Genomic DNA, 16,801 nt, shown 5'->3' with positions numbered 1-16,801 from the left:
CATTGGTCTCAGATCTCACTCTATAATTTCTTACAGACATTCATAGAGAAACGTATCGCTGACTTATCGTTTCATTTGGAAAACCTTTTTTTTTTAATGCAACCAGGACTTTAATCAATTTGAAATACTGTCAGCTTTTTGGTTTTTATGCTCTGAGACCAAACTGAAGGCTTTTCTCAACGGACACACGCTGAAACCTAAAAACCATTCAAACATCACGCGCGGTGAAAACCCAAATTCAGTGATTCTGCCGACCGGATTTGGGAGCATCCCTTTCAAAGTGTGAGTGGAAAAACATTGACGATGGAATGACAAGAGGCAGAGGGCGCAAAAGCAGTATTGAATTACCAGCAGCCTGTAGCACGGCTCGGTGGGTTCGGTGGGTGGCGAGTTCCACTTTCAGGGGTGTGAGAGTGTGTGTGTGCGTTGCCCATCTCATTTTTCCAAGGGTATATGTTAGTATTTAAGGGCTACCAGGAGTGCAGAGGCCTCCACTCGAGGTGGGTTCATGCTCGCATAATTACTACCAACGCTGTGTGTCTGTGTGTGTGTGTGTGTGTGTGTGTGTGTGTGTGTGTGTGTGTGTGTGGGTGGGGTTGGGTGGGCTAGCATATAGATTTTATCCAGGCCCACAGCGAGAACCACCTCTGTCTTGAGTTATGAAATATTGTGCCCCAACTGTTGGATTTAGGGGTTTTTATCAGAGTGGAACCCCTCTGTCTCCTTTCACAGTAACAATATATATTTCACAGAATGGAGCCAACGGCAGAAAAACTCTATTTCATTTAAAAACCCTGCTTCCTTGACGTTTTGATGATAGTTATTCGAACAAAGTAGCTCCTCCACAGTTTGTTATTAATAACTTAGCTTGCAGGAACATTTGCATATCAATATATATATATATATATCTCCCTCAAACAAAGGTGGACAAATTGTATCCGTGCATCTGTGGGTCTAAATGTGTGTGCGTGTGTGTGTGTGTGTGCGTCTGTGTTGGGGGGTTGTATATGGTTACAAAAAGCGGGTGATGTGGGGGCTGTGAGCTGTAATGGAGGATACAGTTTCACTAATGTGATGAACATGAAATTCCATATAGACCATAAAGACACACACACACACACACACACACACACACAGCATTCCTCCACAATCCCCCCCCCCCCGTGTACTTCGTGCTTTTGTTGGTTATATGTGAGAATGTGATATGAACCGTCGGGCATTGGATGATCTACTTGATTTAATATTTTTAATGCATGTGTTCCACTATGTGAAGTGGTCACTCTGGGAGGAGAGCATTTGAAAGAAAATCCCAAACAAGATTCACTTTTAAATTGTAAAGCTGAGTCAAAACAAAAAGAGTAAAAAATACTTGTTGGGAGCTTATGTGAGGAGGAGGCTCAATCAGGTTTTAGAACCATGGTCCATTTTGCAGAGGCTTTAAGTTCTCTCTGAGTGACATTGCGCTGCATTCGGTGCACCGTCATCAGACCAGCGTCATTAACATTTAAAGAGGGACACACGGTGGAACCACACGCTTTGGGACATCCTAAATTACTAAATCAAATAGGCGTCTCAGAGGGTTTGTAAAATCACATAATATGCGTGCAAGCAGGTGAGAAATTCAATTTGCATTGAATTGGAAGGAAAGCAGGGAATGACGGGATGTGCTTTTCTAACAGACTTCAAAATTAGGAATAATGTGCAAATACATTATTGTGCTGTGGGCCAAAAAACCTAAAGTCATGTTTTCACACCTATTTCTAGATATGGAATAAAATGGGAAATTACAACTTTTTGAAATAGCTCAAAAACTAAAATTGTATTCAATACTTGTAATACAACTTGTCAAATATTTTAGTGAAAAGTCTATTTTTCTTTTCTCTTTTAAAACAACACACTCTAGCTGAGAGCAACGATGACTGACGTTTCAGGTGGCCCCATGACAGCAGCAACATTTGGGCACCTTACTGAGTTGTGATAACAAACACCGCTGAGACAGAAAGACTGACACACACACACACACACACACACACACACACACAGAGACAGAGAGAGAGAGAGAGAGAGAGAGAGAGAGAGAGAGAGAGAGAAATGGATTTAAGAAATTTCAGGAAATTTGAGCTGTGGATTTAGGGGAAAGAGAGAAGGTGGGCACATGTACATGTGTGAGAAAAGAGAGGACAAATCAAACAATAGAAAGGGAATTCAAGCTGTATTGTAATATCAGTGTGTGGTTATTTGTCCGCCCCCCCCCTCCCAAAATACTCAGTCGCCCAGTTGAAGTGGTTAAGAAAAGCAAAAACAGTCACACGGGCAGCATCGATCTGTCTTCACACGTGTTTTCACACAGCGACGCGTCCACTCACACGCACGCACGCACACACACACACACACACACACACACACAGGCGCACGCACGCACGGAGGCCATTAGAGGTCCGTCGCCGTGGGCGCAGCGATGCTTAAAGCCACTGGTGTCAGAACCTGTGTAGACTAAACACGGATGAGTGACAACAGCTGTAAGAGTGCGGGCGGGTTCTCTCACACACACACACACACACACACGCACAACAGGAGTATCGGGCAGATGTTCAATGTGCTTCGGATATCAGCGTCGGCAGCAGTCCTCTCTCACACGAGGACACACGCGGCGTCCTAACCGATGGACGCGAGAGCCGACGCCTCCTCTCTCAGGTATCCAGTGTCTGCGTAAATCAAATCAGAATCCTCCACCACTCTAACCAGCCCCATACGAGACGGTGTCAAAAATCGACTCCATCTCGGGGAGTGGGGGGCCAGGCTGTGTGTGTGTGCGCGCGTTTGGAGGGGTGTGTGGGGCGGGGCGGGGGGGCGTGCGGTACCTCTGTGCCACATGGTAGGACTCCGGGTGGATGCAGGTCTGGTCCAGGGGGTTAAACGAGGTGGGCACGTTGACGCCAGTCTTTCCTTTGGCCTTCTTGGCCGCTGGTTTCTCCGGCACAGGGCGAGGGGAAGAGTTGCCGCTGTTTGGACCGGAATGAAAGGTTCAGTAATGTCCTTCGTCTGGAGGCAAACGCACCTTCGCCTCAAAGGGTTTATTCACCACATGACCAAAAAAAAAAAAAAAAGAGAATTTTCACTCGATATCTACAAAAAAGTTTCTATCCATGCAGCAGTGTTTTATTTATTTAGTTCCACTCTTGAACACATTTTGTGTTTGCACCAGTCCCAAGTGCCTTTCTGAAATCTATTATTTGCTATTAAGGATAATCCCCACAATATTTTCCTATTGGATTCCCGCTCAATACTTTATACTGAAACCGTGCCTTTATAAACACACACCGCCATAAAGTGATGTCTCCCACATGATAAAGAGTACAACTACTCATGTAGCGTGTGTGTGTGTGTGTGTGTGTGTGTGTGTGTGTGTGCGCGCTTGCACACCTGCGGATGGTTTGCGGGTTGATTCTAATGAAGCCGGCACACTGCTGGTAGGTCTTGGGCCCCATGCCTTTGACCAATTTGAGTTGCTCCCTGTTGTTGAAGGGACCCTTCTGCTCCCTCCACTCAGAGATATTTCGCGCTCTGCCGGCATTCAGGCCAGCTACATGCCTGGCAGAGAAGACAAATACATGAAAAGGGAACAAACAGTTCTATAAGATCCACACAAGCGGAGCAGATTGTGCATTCAAACAAGCGAGCCGATACTTGGTGGGCACATTCATCCAGTTTTGGCTGAGCGATACAGGGAGGCCGGGTTGGAACTCAATTAGGTCCGTTAATGCCCACAGTGACTCACTCACACTGAAACACACGGCAACGTCAACACTCCACATAATACCTCAGTCATCAACACGTCGGTGTGTGTGTGTGTTTTAATGTGTGTAGTAGAACCTCTGGCAGGACTGGAAAAAGCTCACTTAAAGAGCAGACGGGTAAACAGATGACCTGATCCCTGCCCTGCAGCTGATGCCAGCTCATTTTATACCACTTGTAACCACCTCGAGTCTGTGTGTGTGTGTGTGTGTGTGTGTGTGTGTGTGTGTGTGTGTGTGTGTGTACTTTTAAACCATACGTTACGTTTGTGTTTTGTGTGTGCATATGGCTACTTCGCCTAATCCCCCCCCCCTTCTGATGCCAGTCTTCCAAATATGTGAGGTCAATGTGTGAAGCTTCAGTCCAAAGTTGGCATGCAGAATGTGTGTGTGTGTGTGTGTGCGTGCATTCGGGCATGCGCCTGTGCACGAGTGTGGGGAAGCTTTGCCATGTTGTGACTGCAAAGGGAAAGTATGTCAGAGGTCTAAGCCCTGCTTCATCTCGGTTTCACAGTTTGTGTGTGTGTGTGTGTGTGTGTGCGCGCGCAGTAGAGAGGGCACTTGAGAACACATGTCTATAATGCATCTTTGTGCGTCGTCTACCTCATCAGCGTCTCGGAGCAGATGTTGATGTCGACCCCGACGAAGCTCACACATTCCTGCACCACGCCGTCCAAAGCCGCCTTCAGAGCGCCGGCCGACACATCATGCTAAAAAAACATTAACACACACACACACACACGTATGTAAATTGCTTTAATTCTAAAGATAACTGCTGAGCCCAACAGCCCTGCTGTTATAATAGTGGTATAACCCAGTACGTGGTATTGCATACTTATAATGGATTTTATAAGTGGAATTTTATATTCTGTTATTGCTTCATACTACTTTTGGTCCTGTTACGGCCCAATTTCCCAAAGGGGATCATTGCAATGCCATCCTCAAAACAGAGCTATAGATTGCAGTCAGACTGGGAGCAAAAGAGGTTTGATTGACAAGTAGAGCAGCCAGTAGGACAAGAGAGACAAAAGGAGAGAGAGAAAGAAAGAGGGGGTCAGGTAGCGCAGAAAAGGGGGGGGGAAGACTGTTTAGTTTGGCTTGTCAACAATCTCTCGCTCTCTTCAGCGAGCACCGTGTTCTCGTTACTGTAGCTCGCCGCCGATTAAACATCCTTCGTATGAACTCTTCACCACTGGAGTCCACCAACGCCTCCTGTTAATCAGCACGCACTCTCCAAAAGGGCCGACCGAGGAGAGCACCGAACACTGGCTGACCCGCGTAGAAGGAAGAAAGCGAAATTAGAAGGCGAGCGCAGCGGAGCAGATGGGCAACAAAAGAACCAAAAAACACCCAAATAAGATTGCATAACGACGAGTGGACGAGAAGCGCCACGGGTTGGGAGGGATGGAGGGGAGAAGGCGGATTGGTAGTGAGGATGCTGCGACAATACGGCCAGAGGCACTTTGAAAACTATATTAAGAACTTTCCAAAACAAAGGGAAGGTACGGCTGAGTGATTTATGCTTCCCCCGGCAGACAATGAGGAGGAAGAGGAAATCACCTGTAATGACACACCGCAGGAGAATGTGTTCAGGTAGGAGAGGTGTGCAGGCCGCTGGGATTTGAACCTGCAATAAAACCCCAATGAATGTGTTCTCACATTCCTATTGAAACCTTATAGAGGTGGGAGCGGAGCGAGACGTTTACGAACACACAGGTATATAGAACTGTGCTGGAAAAGGGTTGTGAAACATTTGGAACTGGTTTTCTTTTTTTTTTTTTTTTAAATCACATTCCTCATTATTTTCAAGCAAATCCGACCTGACCAATATATAATGTAGTGTTAAAGATGGTTAAAGATACAAAGAGGCACCTCCTGTGGTATGCAAAGATTCATAAAAAAATAATAAAATAAAAAAATTCAATTTGAGCCCTCTTTAAATCTAAACTTAATTTAACCCTTTAAAAAGGTTTTGCCTAGCTTATCTCCGTGAGCTGGGCAATAACTCTTAATGCGTAATGCAAACTCTCATAAATACACATTGGCTTGTCTGGTGAAAAAAAATGGCCTTTCATGCTTTGCTTCAAGACATCTGACGTCAAATTCCTCCTCAGCCAACCACGGAGGGAAAATGCTGTTGGCTCTAATTAAACAGGGCACCAGGAACCATCACGTGGCCTCCTCTTAGCCATGACTCGTCTTTATCTGTTCAGACGAATGGCATCAGGCCTCCCGGGACGAGAAGAAACGTCTTCTCTCGTCTGGCAAACCTGTACCTTTGTTCCACTGTATAAATCAAGTCAGTAAATGGGGAGGATAGTGAATTTAAAAATGTTTTAAATAAAAAGTTGGTTGCAGCCAAGCGGCAAGCGTGACCCCCTCCAGAGAAACCGGTACAACTATTATGAGTTTTAGTATATTCTTTCCAAATGTTTGCGCTCTAGTGCTTGTGCTTCACATCCATCACAATTACCATTGTATAGGAGGTTATCTGAAGGTCATGCGCATCAAGACTCGCAGCTTCTGTAGGGCGTGTGAGAACGGCCTTCTGTTCCCATCACCGAGGCTTGGCCAAGAGTCGGAGTGTATGTAGGTGTGTGTGTGTGTGTGTGTGTGTGTGTGCATCTAGGTGTGAATAAATACTAGTCGTAAATCAGCAGCTGAAAGCGATATGACAGCATGGATGTGGCTTACTGGTTTCCCCCGACACCTTTCACGAATGCCTAAAGGATATTCCTCTACTTCCTGCAAAAACAGTCGCACACACGCACACGCACAAATAACCTGAGGGGCTGCAAAGCAGCATAAGAAAATCCATGTCCAAACAGGCCAACCTGTCTGTAATAAATCAGCTGATATCAGGTCCTGATTCTTTACACCCCAAAACACCCAATCTTGTATCAATCGGATTGATCCTATTTTTCCACAACACAAGTATTGAGATATTTGTGAGCTTGACCCATAAACACCTTGTTTAACCATCGACGTCTCGCACCAATCAGACACCAGGGTACACGCGTACCTTTTAAAAGACACTGTATTCTATTACTAATATAATCAATCGCACGCTGGCAACACATTCCAGCAAATACTAGTAGAAAAGTAAATAAAAACTTGTAGCTCGGCTCCATCCAGCTATTTGAGTTAGATATCCAATATCAGTCATGCACACAGGTGAGACTCATTGAACAACCTCACTCAACATGTGCTCAAACACACGCACACACACACACACACACACACACGCACACACACACACACACACACACACACACACACACGCAGGTGGAGACTCCAGCAGCACTCGTATGCTTACAGTGTGACACGTGTTCAAATGGGCGAGGGGGGGGGGTTGAAAACGGGGGAAGGATTGAGAGAGGTGAGGAGGAGAGTGACAGCTTCTTTAATATCCGGCTGGTGGGCGATGTTTTCTTACACAGCAGTGTGTGTGTGTGTGTGTGTGTGTGTGTGTGTGTATTTTCCAGTAGCAGTTGGATTCACGAGCCCGGGGCCCGCGGCTGTCAACAGGCCACAGCGACATGAAGAGCTGATTGACAGGTGACCCGCCAAGCGTCTAATTGTAAAGAACACAAGACTGACAAAATGTTTGTCTCTGCAAATAGGAATCTATATATACATATATATATACTATATAAGTATATACACACACACACACACACACACACACTAATGGTACTGCCATTCGAAGGGACGTGTATCTGGCAAACCCGTCTGAGAGGTACCGCAGTGAAAACAGCGTTCCCACACCAATAGTTACGTCCAATCGGATTTTAATGGACCTCACTTTTTCAGCCCTCAGCTCATTTCCTCCCTTCTCTCAGAGCTGTCACTCAGCGGGTCAGCAGGGTGGAGGGGGGGAGGGGGGGGGGCGGTGGGGGGGGGAGCATGCTGTGCCAGCTGTCTAGAATTACATTTGCCCTTTTGCTGTTTGGGTCTAATGGCAATAAACTCTCAGAAAGCTCAAAGTGTCATGAATCACACAAAAGAACATGAACGAAAAGAAGCTCGCATTAGCATCAGTGCGCTTTTCTCACACTCGTTTTTTCCCCACAAATACATACTCACACACGTCTCCCTTTAGACTGAGAAGGGGACGGGGAGAATAGTGTGTGTGTGTGTGTGTGTGTGAGACGGCTGACATGCAGGTCGAAGAGATGTCCCATCTCCTATCTGTCAGCACTCAAAGAGTTTATTTACACGGTTATACTATCATTTGTTGCCCTAGTCACATGATCTGAGAGCAGGAGGCGCAGAACCCCTCCCGGGCGCCCCAGGGGGCCCAGGCGGGACGTGATGAGAGACGCGGGCCCGAGACCCGACCAGCCACAGGTATAACCTCCTCCTTTCTCTATCAACCCCAGTACGCCCGCAATTATCCCTTCACCATTCATCACGCTCTTCTGTCTTATTTTAGATTGTATATGTAGTACTATATGTAGTAGTACACAGCGTGTGTGTACATGACTTAGTGTACAGTAGCACCCTGGCAGTAATCCTGATGTATTAGGGCTTTCCTCTCTATTCCTATGAAGACTGATTGAACATCACACAATGAATCACTGCATTAGTAAAAGCAGGCACCCTGACCTCATGTCTGTCTTCCATTTCTCACAGTTACACACACACACACACATACACACTTGTAAGGAAGTAAAACTTGAGAGCAGCAATCACACAAGCAAACATACGTCATGCCTGATCTCCATTAATTGAATTAGCTGTCCCCCTCTTAGCATCATCTGTTGACACAGGCCTCGGACAAGTTTATCTACTCCGCTGCTCGCCTCTCTTCCCTCAACCTCTGAGTTTGACTCATTTGTTCCGTCAGATCTTCAGCGCCTGGTGTTCCCTTCATGCCCCGAGTGAAAAATCGCTCGACTGATAAACAAAAAAGTCGCCTGCCTGATCGTGTCAAGGCGTCCGAGGGATAACGGGATCACATCAAAGACCATTTGCATTTTTAAAAATAAATATATATAATTGTTTAATTTATTGTTAGCTTGTTGAGTATTTTAGTATACGGGAGTTATAATGTGTATTAAAGGCTTGTTGGCTCTCCTTCCTTCCTTCAGTTCTGTTAATTTTAGTTGTTTAGTTGTTTTAAAATCTTTTCAACAAAGAGTTATCATTGCTATTGAGTGACTTTTTTTTTAATATATCTCTTGTGAATAATCAATAAAATGTGTCTACTATTTGACCACTTTAGTGGTTTCGGTGACTACTAAAATACAGAAGTCATGCATGCCCTCACGCACACACACACACACACACTTTGCCTAAGTCTAACTCACAGCAGATGCTCCACAAAAATCAACACTTACCTGGTATGTCCCAATGCCTATGTGCTTTGGATCGATCTTCACAAGCTCAGCCAGCGGATCTTGGACACGTCTTCCAATGGACACTGTCGACACACACACACACACACACACACGAAACCTGATTTAATGTCTCGTGAGAGTGTGTGTTTTTTCACGAGCTTGCTTTGTGAATCAGTTATTAAATATGCAAATCCATATTATATTACAATTACTGAATATGCAAATTGTCTGCATATTACACTGCTGCCCTGAGGGCAGGCCAAACCTAATTGTCATTCCTCCAAACCCGTAATAATAATTAAAGCTGTCTTTCAAATGGAGTCCTCGCACCTGTCATTAAGCTTCCTGATAGATGCTGGAGCTGCAAAACAGGCCTGTGCACAGTGGTGCGTGTATGTAAATGTAGCGCGCGCGCACACACACACACACGCACACAAAAAAGGGTAACTTTTAACGAATCTGTGAGGCCTCAGCCCGCTGCTGCGCACGAGGCCAAAAGTCTTTTTCCATGAATCTGCTGGCAGGGGCCCGGTGACAAGGAGAAAAATTACAAACAACCGTGCTCGCATACACAGCATAACACATGACCTCACCCCACCCCACCCCCCCCTCCCCCGCCCGAACTCACACAGGCACAGAGAGAGCGAGTCGCACAACCAAAAGGCTTGGGCGAGACAAGGGGAGCGCCGGCTCGAGCTTTCTCATTTCTGTTCAGATTTTCCAAAATTTGAGAAACATAACGTACAGGGAATGGAAAGAAAAAACATTTATACAGATACACATACATAAATACGCTATGATGAGTAAAAAACAACAACAACAGGAAACGGTTTGTTGTGTGTGTGTGCATGTTTGAACTACAGCGGTCAGCGATGCGGAGCGTCGGACGTCAGATCTCTGAGGAGGAACGGGGGGGGGGGGGGGGGGGGGCGAGAGAAAGGGAAGGGATGGGACCTTAAAAGAGGGAGTATGTCTGGAATCAATGGCTCTCCTCTCTCTCCTCTGGCTGCGGTGCGAGGCTGCTGCCTGAGATAATATTTGGACAGAGATGGAGTTTCAGCGCTGGCCTCGCGCAGTGCACCATCAAAAAAAAAAAAAAAAAATAACACTCCACTTTCCATCTATTCTGGTTCGGACCTCAATTCAATTTAATGGGAGCTTTTTTGGCAAGAACGCCTGAAGAACAATGGTGCCAAAGTATCGACGCGCAAACCGGTCCGAATATTTGGAAAGCTTGGTCGAGCAACAGCAATAAAGACACAAACACGACATTAACATATATGCATACTAATTATAGATACACAGCACATCCCGTGCATGTGCGTAATTTATTTTATTTTTTAAACTTTTACTTGGCTCATCTGTCACTCAGCAGACTACGAGCTGGACACAAAAACAGATGGCTGAAATGTTGCCGTGTCACCACTAGATGTCACTAGATGTCCCAGGAACAGGGATAGAAGGTGCCCCATACCCACAGATCCGCTCAACACGGAGCGAGGCAGGGACACAAACGGTCTTCTCGTTTTCTTACCGACCCAAAGTCAAACTGCTGTACATTTCCCACGGCCTTCATTAGGGGGCATGAGCATGGATCTCCACGGCTCTCTGTGCCGCTGACCACAGGAAACCAAGCCGGCCCCGCTGGATTTACGGCTTTTATTAAGAGGAAGTCTGCTGGAAACATTTTGTCCTACAAAACTCTGAGATTCATTTTGTTTTATTTTGCAGTGCTTTCGGGGATGCAGTGAATGAGGGAGCGGTGGCAAGTGGGAGAAAGAGCGGGAGAGTAAAAACGGGAGAGACCTAAGAAAGAAAAATGGCCATGATAAGTCATTGATGACTCGGCACTAAATCGAGATTAGTTTGTGTCTGAAAACAGTTATTATTATCCTCACTTGTAGCTACAGACCATAGAGATGCATGGTGTCCGGGAATAACGTCTAATAACACATTTTACAACCATCAGATCAAGACAATTGAGTCTGGCTGCCTACCGGCACTCCTGTGGTTGGGGTCCATGTCCGGCAGCTCTTTGACCGCCTCAGGACTCACGCTGTAGATGGAGGCTCCCGCCTCGCTGGTTATACTGCAGGAAGAAAAGAAGAAAATATATATATATATATATATATATGAGAGAGACACACAGAAATGGGGAATAAGAGGCAGGTTTGCTTTTGTGCGAAAGAGTGACGCTGGCAATAGAGCAGAGGGAGCTTATAGTTACCGCTTAAAAGACATAATGGGAAAGCTTTCAAGGAAAATCACCAGCGGCAACTTCACACGCCGCCTCTTCGTTTGACTCTGGCCAGCCCTTTGTAGTCAAAGCTTGACCATAATTACTCCCACAAAAAAATGCACAATTTCATTCATTCAAATGGAGGAATTCGACTGAGAGCAGGTGTGAAGAACCACATGCTTCCCGAACGCACTTAAATGTAGATCCCCATTCACCTATTTTAACGTGAGTGTGAGCACCGAAGCCCATTGAAACCACAGACACTTTAATAACCATCTTTTTAGAGCACAGGGATTTTAGTCCCCTCAGCTCACTCACATTCTATGTGACCCTACTGCCATCTAGAGGTCATCGCAGTGTACTACTATTCATCAGTCTGAGCATAACCAGGAGAAAACGGGCCACACGCTTGCCTGAATATTTATTTTAATTAAGTTGAGGCGCATTACGTCGTACTTTTACCAGAAATATTCTACATTTCACTGAATATTTGGTGAGAGGAGACGATTCTGTTGGGGAACACCAACAAAAAAACAGGGGCAGACTTAATTAACTTCAGTCAGCGGTTGGTTTGATACAGTCGAATGGTGAATTAGGCTTTGAAACAATGCCACTGTTAAACCTTCAACCCAAACAGATACATTATGCAACGGTATTACTGCACTGCTGCACCTTCCGTCTCATTTTCACCTGCAACGACACACTAAATTCCGCTGTAAATCCAGCTGAGCCTCATGTGCCAATTATTGTAGGTCTTGACAGTGAAAATCAAACAATTCTGAAGGGCAACATTGGGTTTAAATGGCAACAAAGTAACACAGTAGTATTTCCATGTTAATGTATTCAGTCTAAAGTAGGCCGTTTATCACCCATCACCACCCAGACAGAACGGTGGTACAACAAAGCCACTGATACCCGTGTTGATGCTACCGACATGAAGCTGTCATGTTGTTTAGTTCTTTATTCTCCCGGCTGGTTGGCGAGAGGGGGAGGAGTCAAGGAAGGAATGGAAGGAGGTTTGTGGGGGGGGTCGGGGGTGGTGCACTTTACCCCTCAGGGCTGACCAATCTGAGGAAGAGGTCAGCACCTCCCCTCCCCAATGTCCACAACTCACAATGAGGCCTTCTGTAGCGCGCGCACGCACGCACACACACACACACACACACACACACACACACACACACACACACACACACACACACACACACACACACACACACACACACACACACACACACACACACACACACACACACACTCCCAGAGGCCTGGACCTTGCCACAGCAACCTTGCCAATTATAAATATCTTGTTAATGAGGAGTGGCAGAGGCCTTCTGATGGGACTCACATTCAAATTAACTTGTCCTCCCTTCCCCCCCCCCCCCCAATCTTCTCTATTCATCCCCTCCTCCGCCTCACTGTTCTTTTTGTCAGGTCCTTATCCATCGTGCTGACAGCTGACATATCGCCATGGTGACACAGCTAACGAGCACTGGCACATGACCTTCAAGGAGGTCAAAGCAGAGGTGGTCATTAACCCGACACGGTCTGCGTGTGCGAGACAAAAGGCACAGACGCACAAATCATTTAAAGTGCAGAAAGACACTGAAGAGGACATTCTGAAATATTCACTGTAATAATATTTAATGATGATGATAGACTTTCAATTATGCCACATGGAAAAAAAACACACAAACTCCTCCTCTGCTCTCCCTCACTGTTCTCTTTAAGACGGGAAGACAATGGAGGTCAAGTCAAAGAGGCGGCGTGTTGCCTGGAAAAAAAATGACCAACAGGAGAGACGGGCCCAACATACGTTTTTTTTTTTAAGTAGATAATATAAAAAACAGAAGGCAGGAGAGTAAGGAAAGAAAGGGGGGCCACCAGCCCCTATCATGTCTAATTTAATTAAGGCTGCCACTGGGGCAGCTGGGTAACAGCACTGTCATGGATACAGCTCTGAGGCCTCGTCGCCATAGCGTCCATGGCCGTCGCCATGGCAAGGGCATCATCCTGGCAGCCAGCAGAAGGTTGTCTGCTCCCCAGCTCTATGGCCTAAGTGGATGGATGGTCCAAGCGTGGACACACACACACACACACACACGCACACAAAGTCAAAGATCGCCTCTTGGTGTAAAGCGATGACTTGGTGGCCCCTGTAGGATTTTCATTTATTCACACTCTCTTTTGCTTTGTGTGTACACACACACACACACACACACACACACACACACACACAACAGGGCTGCCTTTAGCCATGTCCCGTCCCAGGGCAAAGTCACCAACTGGCTCCAGATCCGTTCCCCTACTGGTCGTCTTTGAGACACGGCCTGGGGCAGGACACACACACACACACACACACACACACACACACGCATCATGACTGACCCATTGCTGCCCCTCAAGAAACCCAACATAGGACGAGATGGATACACACTTTGATACCTCATTGCAGCCTTCTGGCTTACACAGCCCTCGTAGAAATTAAAAACAGCTCATCTGATCAGTCCAAAAAAGAGGGGCAATAATATTATGAACTAATTTGATACACAGGAGAAAAGGTTTGGAGGGGGGGGGCTGTGTGGCACTGAAGGAACTGCAATAATAAAATATTCACTTTTGGTTTGAACAGATTGCTGTTTTTTATGTTATATCGTATTCTAGGAAATATGCGAACCTTTAACAAAACTGACCATCGTTGCAGTGGCAATGTTAGAAAAACCCTTCACTGCCACCAGTTTGTTGCAGTTAATTAATTCATAGTTGATTTAATGCATTTTCAGCAACAAAAAAAAGCTTTGTTAACGTCAATGCAAAGTCACAAACGGGTGGTTTGATTATTTGAGCGTCGTCAGATGAAAATTGTTCGGATTAAATAAGCATGAGCAGATCAAGGGGTTATCAGTCATAGTCTTCTACCAGTTTCAACCAGTGTCAACTGGTAGAACATTCTAACTGGCTTTCTAATCGGACACGGACACGGACACACACACACACACACACACACACACACACAAAGAAGCTGCGGCAGCCCAAAATACATCCAAACACAATAAGAACACACACAAGTTTCTCTGTTCCGGCTGCTCAAACAGCTTGGATCCATTGTTCAGTCAGCTGCAAAGCTTGACCTCGGGGAGACAAATTGAGGGACGCACCATCTTTACCGCTCTCTCAGACACACACACACACACACACACACGTCGGGTCTGAAGACGATGACATTTTTCACAGAGAAAAGCGTCCAAATGGCAGGTGTCAGGGGCCGTCAGTCTCCAGCATGGCGCTAGAAGGCAGGCACACCCAAACCCCCACACACACACACACACACTCCAACTGCCAGTGTGAGGCACGTCTGAAAAGAGCAAAGCCTCACAGACACTCATGTCAATCTGGTAGCAGCAAAGGCCTGCGCATGTGTCACGCACAAACGCATAAACACAGCATGCTAAAGCACACACGCACACGCGGCACGTCACACGCGTTTGTCACAGGCGGGACGGTCGCAGGGAACACTGGGACCCCGGGGGGGGGCGGGACGGGTGGAGGCAGAAGGGACGGTGGCCGACCACCAGTGAGGCGAGGTGGGAGACGGGGGGGGGGGTGATACGGATGAGGCTGGCAGATATTCACTGGCCGCCACCTGCCAGCGCCACCGGTCCTCAGCCCGACACCTCTTTTCTTACCAGTGGCGAGAAACAGAAACACACACACACACACACACACACACACACACACACACACACAAGGGTTGGTAGGACGGGATGAAGGGAGATGGAGGACACAAATACTAAGGCACAAACAAAAATAACTCTGGGAAGTGCAGAGGGAGGACAGAGATGCAACAGCCAAAGTCATCATCAGCTACCAGTGGAGTCGCCTCTAACAGACTACTAATACTTAGCCGTCAACTCAGCTACTTTAGTAGCTCCACATATACGACACAAATGAAACGCATAACACTCCTTGATCGGGTTCATGTCCAACACGTTTCTGCCGTCCTCGACCCCCCCCCGCCCCTTCTCTCTCTCTCCTCTGTCCCTGTCAAACTCTGGATTAGGCCTCAGAGCCGGCATCTCACTCACTCATTGCCGGTCCTGCCACTGTTGTGTTCATCACTCACTCAGCGTGGCCCTGGGAGCATGCCTGGACAGAGGACATGACAGGGGATACACACACACACACAGAGTCATGAATACAGTCCACACTGCTGTCCCGCAGGTCCATCAGCTAGCCAGTAATAATGATCTCACCCCAATATGTACGAGCCCACGGGGCGAGACGGTCAAGGTCCCGCCCTGCGGCTCGTCGGTAACGTCTCCCGCCGCGGCAAGGTGAGACCAATGACTACTATACCAATGACTACTACTAGAAAGAGACGCGACCCAGTGCAGCAACGGGAAACAAGTCCAAATAAACAGCAGGTGCCAAAGTAACAAAGATCATCCAATTTGTTGTGGCACATCAAATTAAACCACACTGAGTCATATCATGTGGTTCTTTTGCAATTAGATAAATTTACTATTATAAGCTACATTGTAATGAATGAATTAAGTAATTAATTCAAAGCAAACGGGGGGCTGGTGGGTTGACCCCAAGGATGTTTATGAGAGTAAGAGTAACCGGGTCGGTCATCCCACTGCCTTCAGGACCGACTGAGCAAGTGGTCAAGAAATTGGATGTCGTTTGTGTTTGCCTTTAGCTGTGTGTCTGTGTCTGTGTGTGTGTGTGTGTGTGTGTGTGTGTGTGTGTGTGTGTGTGTGTGTGTGTGTGTGTGTCATCAGCGGAGCCCAGGGATCTCCCTAACCTTACCCCACATATTCTTGCCCTCTGATGTCATTAACGTCTGCTTGCTGTAGCCCAACACTGTCAACTTCTCATTCAGCCCCAAAACACTCACATTCAAATGTATTGTAGTTGCTGCAGCAAATTTTAAAAAGGCAGAGAATAAACCAATTAAAGCAGACAAAAAAAAAAAAAAATTTTAATTGGCAATTTTTTCCTCATGGAATTGAACAAAAGAACCAATTTCAACAGTTAGAAACACAGACTCTCTTCCAAACTGTTAAGAAATATGTTGCTCAGCACGTAAAGAGCTTCTCAATTATTCCACAAAGCATATGGTAAAAAAAAAAGACTGCAGTGTGGAAACAAAAACAATTTACCTTAATCAGCACACTTGAATGTTAAATGACCTGATGTGGGGGAGAGGGGGGGCCGAATAATGGCTAAAGCTGTCCAGCGCCCTGCGGGAGGCCGCTCGTTCCCCGGGGCAGTGTTCAAGCTTAATCGTGTCATGTTACTTTTGTTGTGCGTCTAATAGGGCGTCGAGGAGGCGATTCTGGTCACGTGTTCCCCACTCAGCAGAGACGACTCGCTGTGTTGATGTGATCTCTCTGGAAGCTTCTTTGGTGTTCATGGTGCGG

General features: G+C 46.5%; 1 protein-coding gene across 1 annotated transcript in view; it reads right to left on the bottom strand.

Moving 5' to 3' along the window:
* srbd1 (S1 RNA binding domain 1) overlaps positions 1-16,801 on the bottom strand; it is a 34,079-nt gene that overhangs the window by 4,065 nt on the left and 13,213 nt on the right. The window contains exons 15-19 of the mRNA XM_037466260.2: positions 11,134-11,225; positions 9,137-9,219; positions 4,398-4,504; positions 3,424-3,591; positions 2,862-3,002 (exon numbers count right to left, since the gene is read on the bottom strand). Coding sequence (XP_037322157.2) covers positions 2,862-3,002; positions 3,424-3,591; positions 4,398-4,504; positions 9,137-9,219; positions 11,134-11,225 — 591 coding nt within the window. The remainder of the gene's footprint in view (positions 1-2,861; positions 3,003-3,423; positions 3,592-4,397; positions 4,505-9,136; positions 9,220-11,133; positions 11,226-16,801) is intronic.

This window comes from Pungitius pungitius, chromosome 13 (assembly GCF_949316345.1).
Source record: "Pungitius pungitius chromosome 13, fPunPun2.1, whole genome shotgun sequence".
Classification (NCBI taxonomy): Eukaryota; Metazoa; Chordata; class Actinopteri; order Perciformes; family Gasterosteidae; genus Pungitius; species Pungitius pungitius.
Note: the sequence above shows the minus strand (reverse complement) of the source record. Positions and strands in the feature narration are given on the sequence as shown.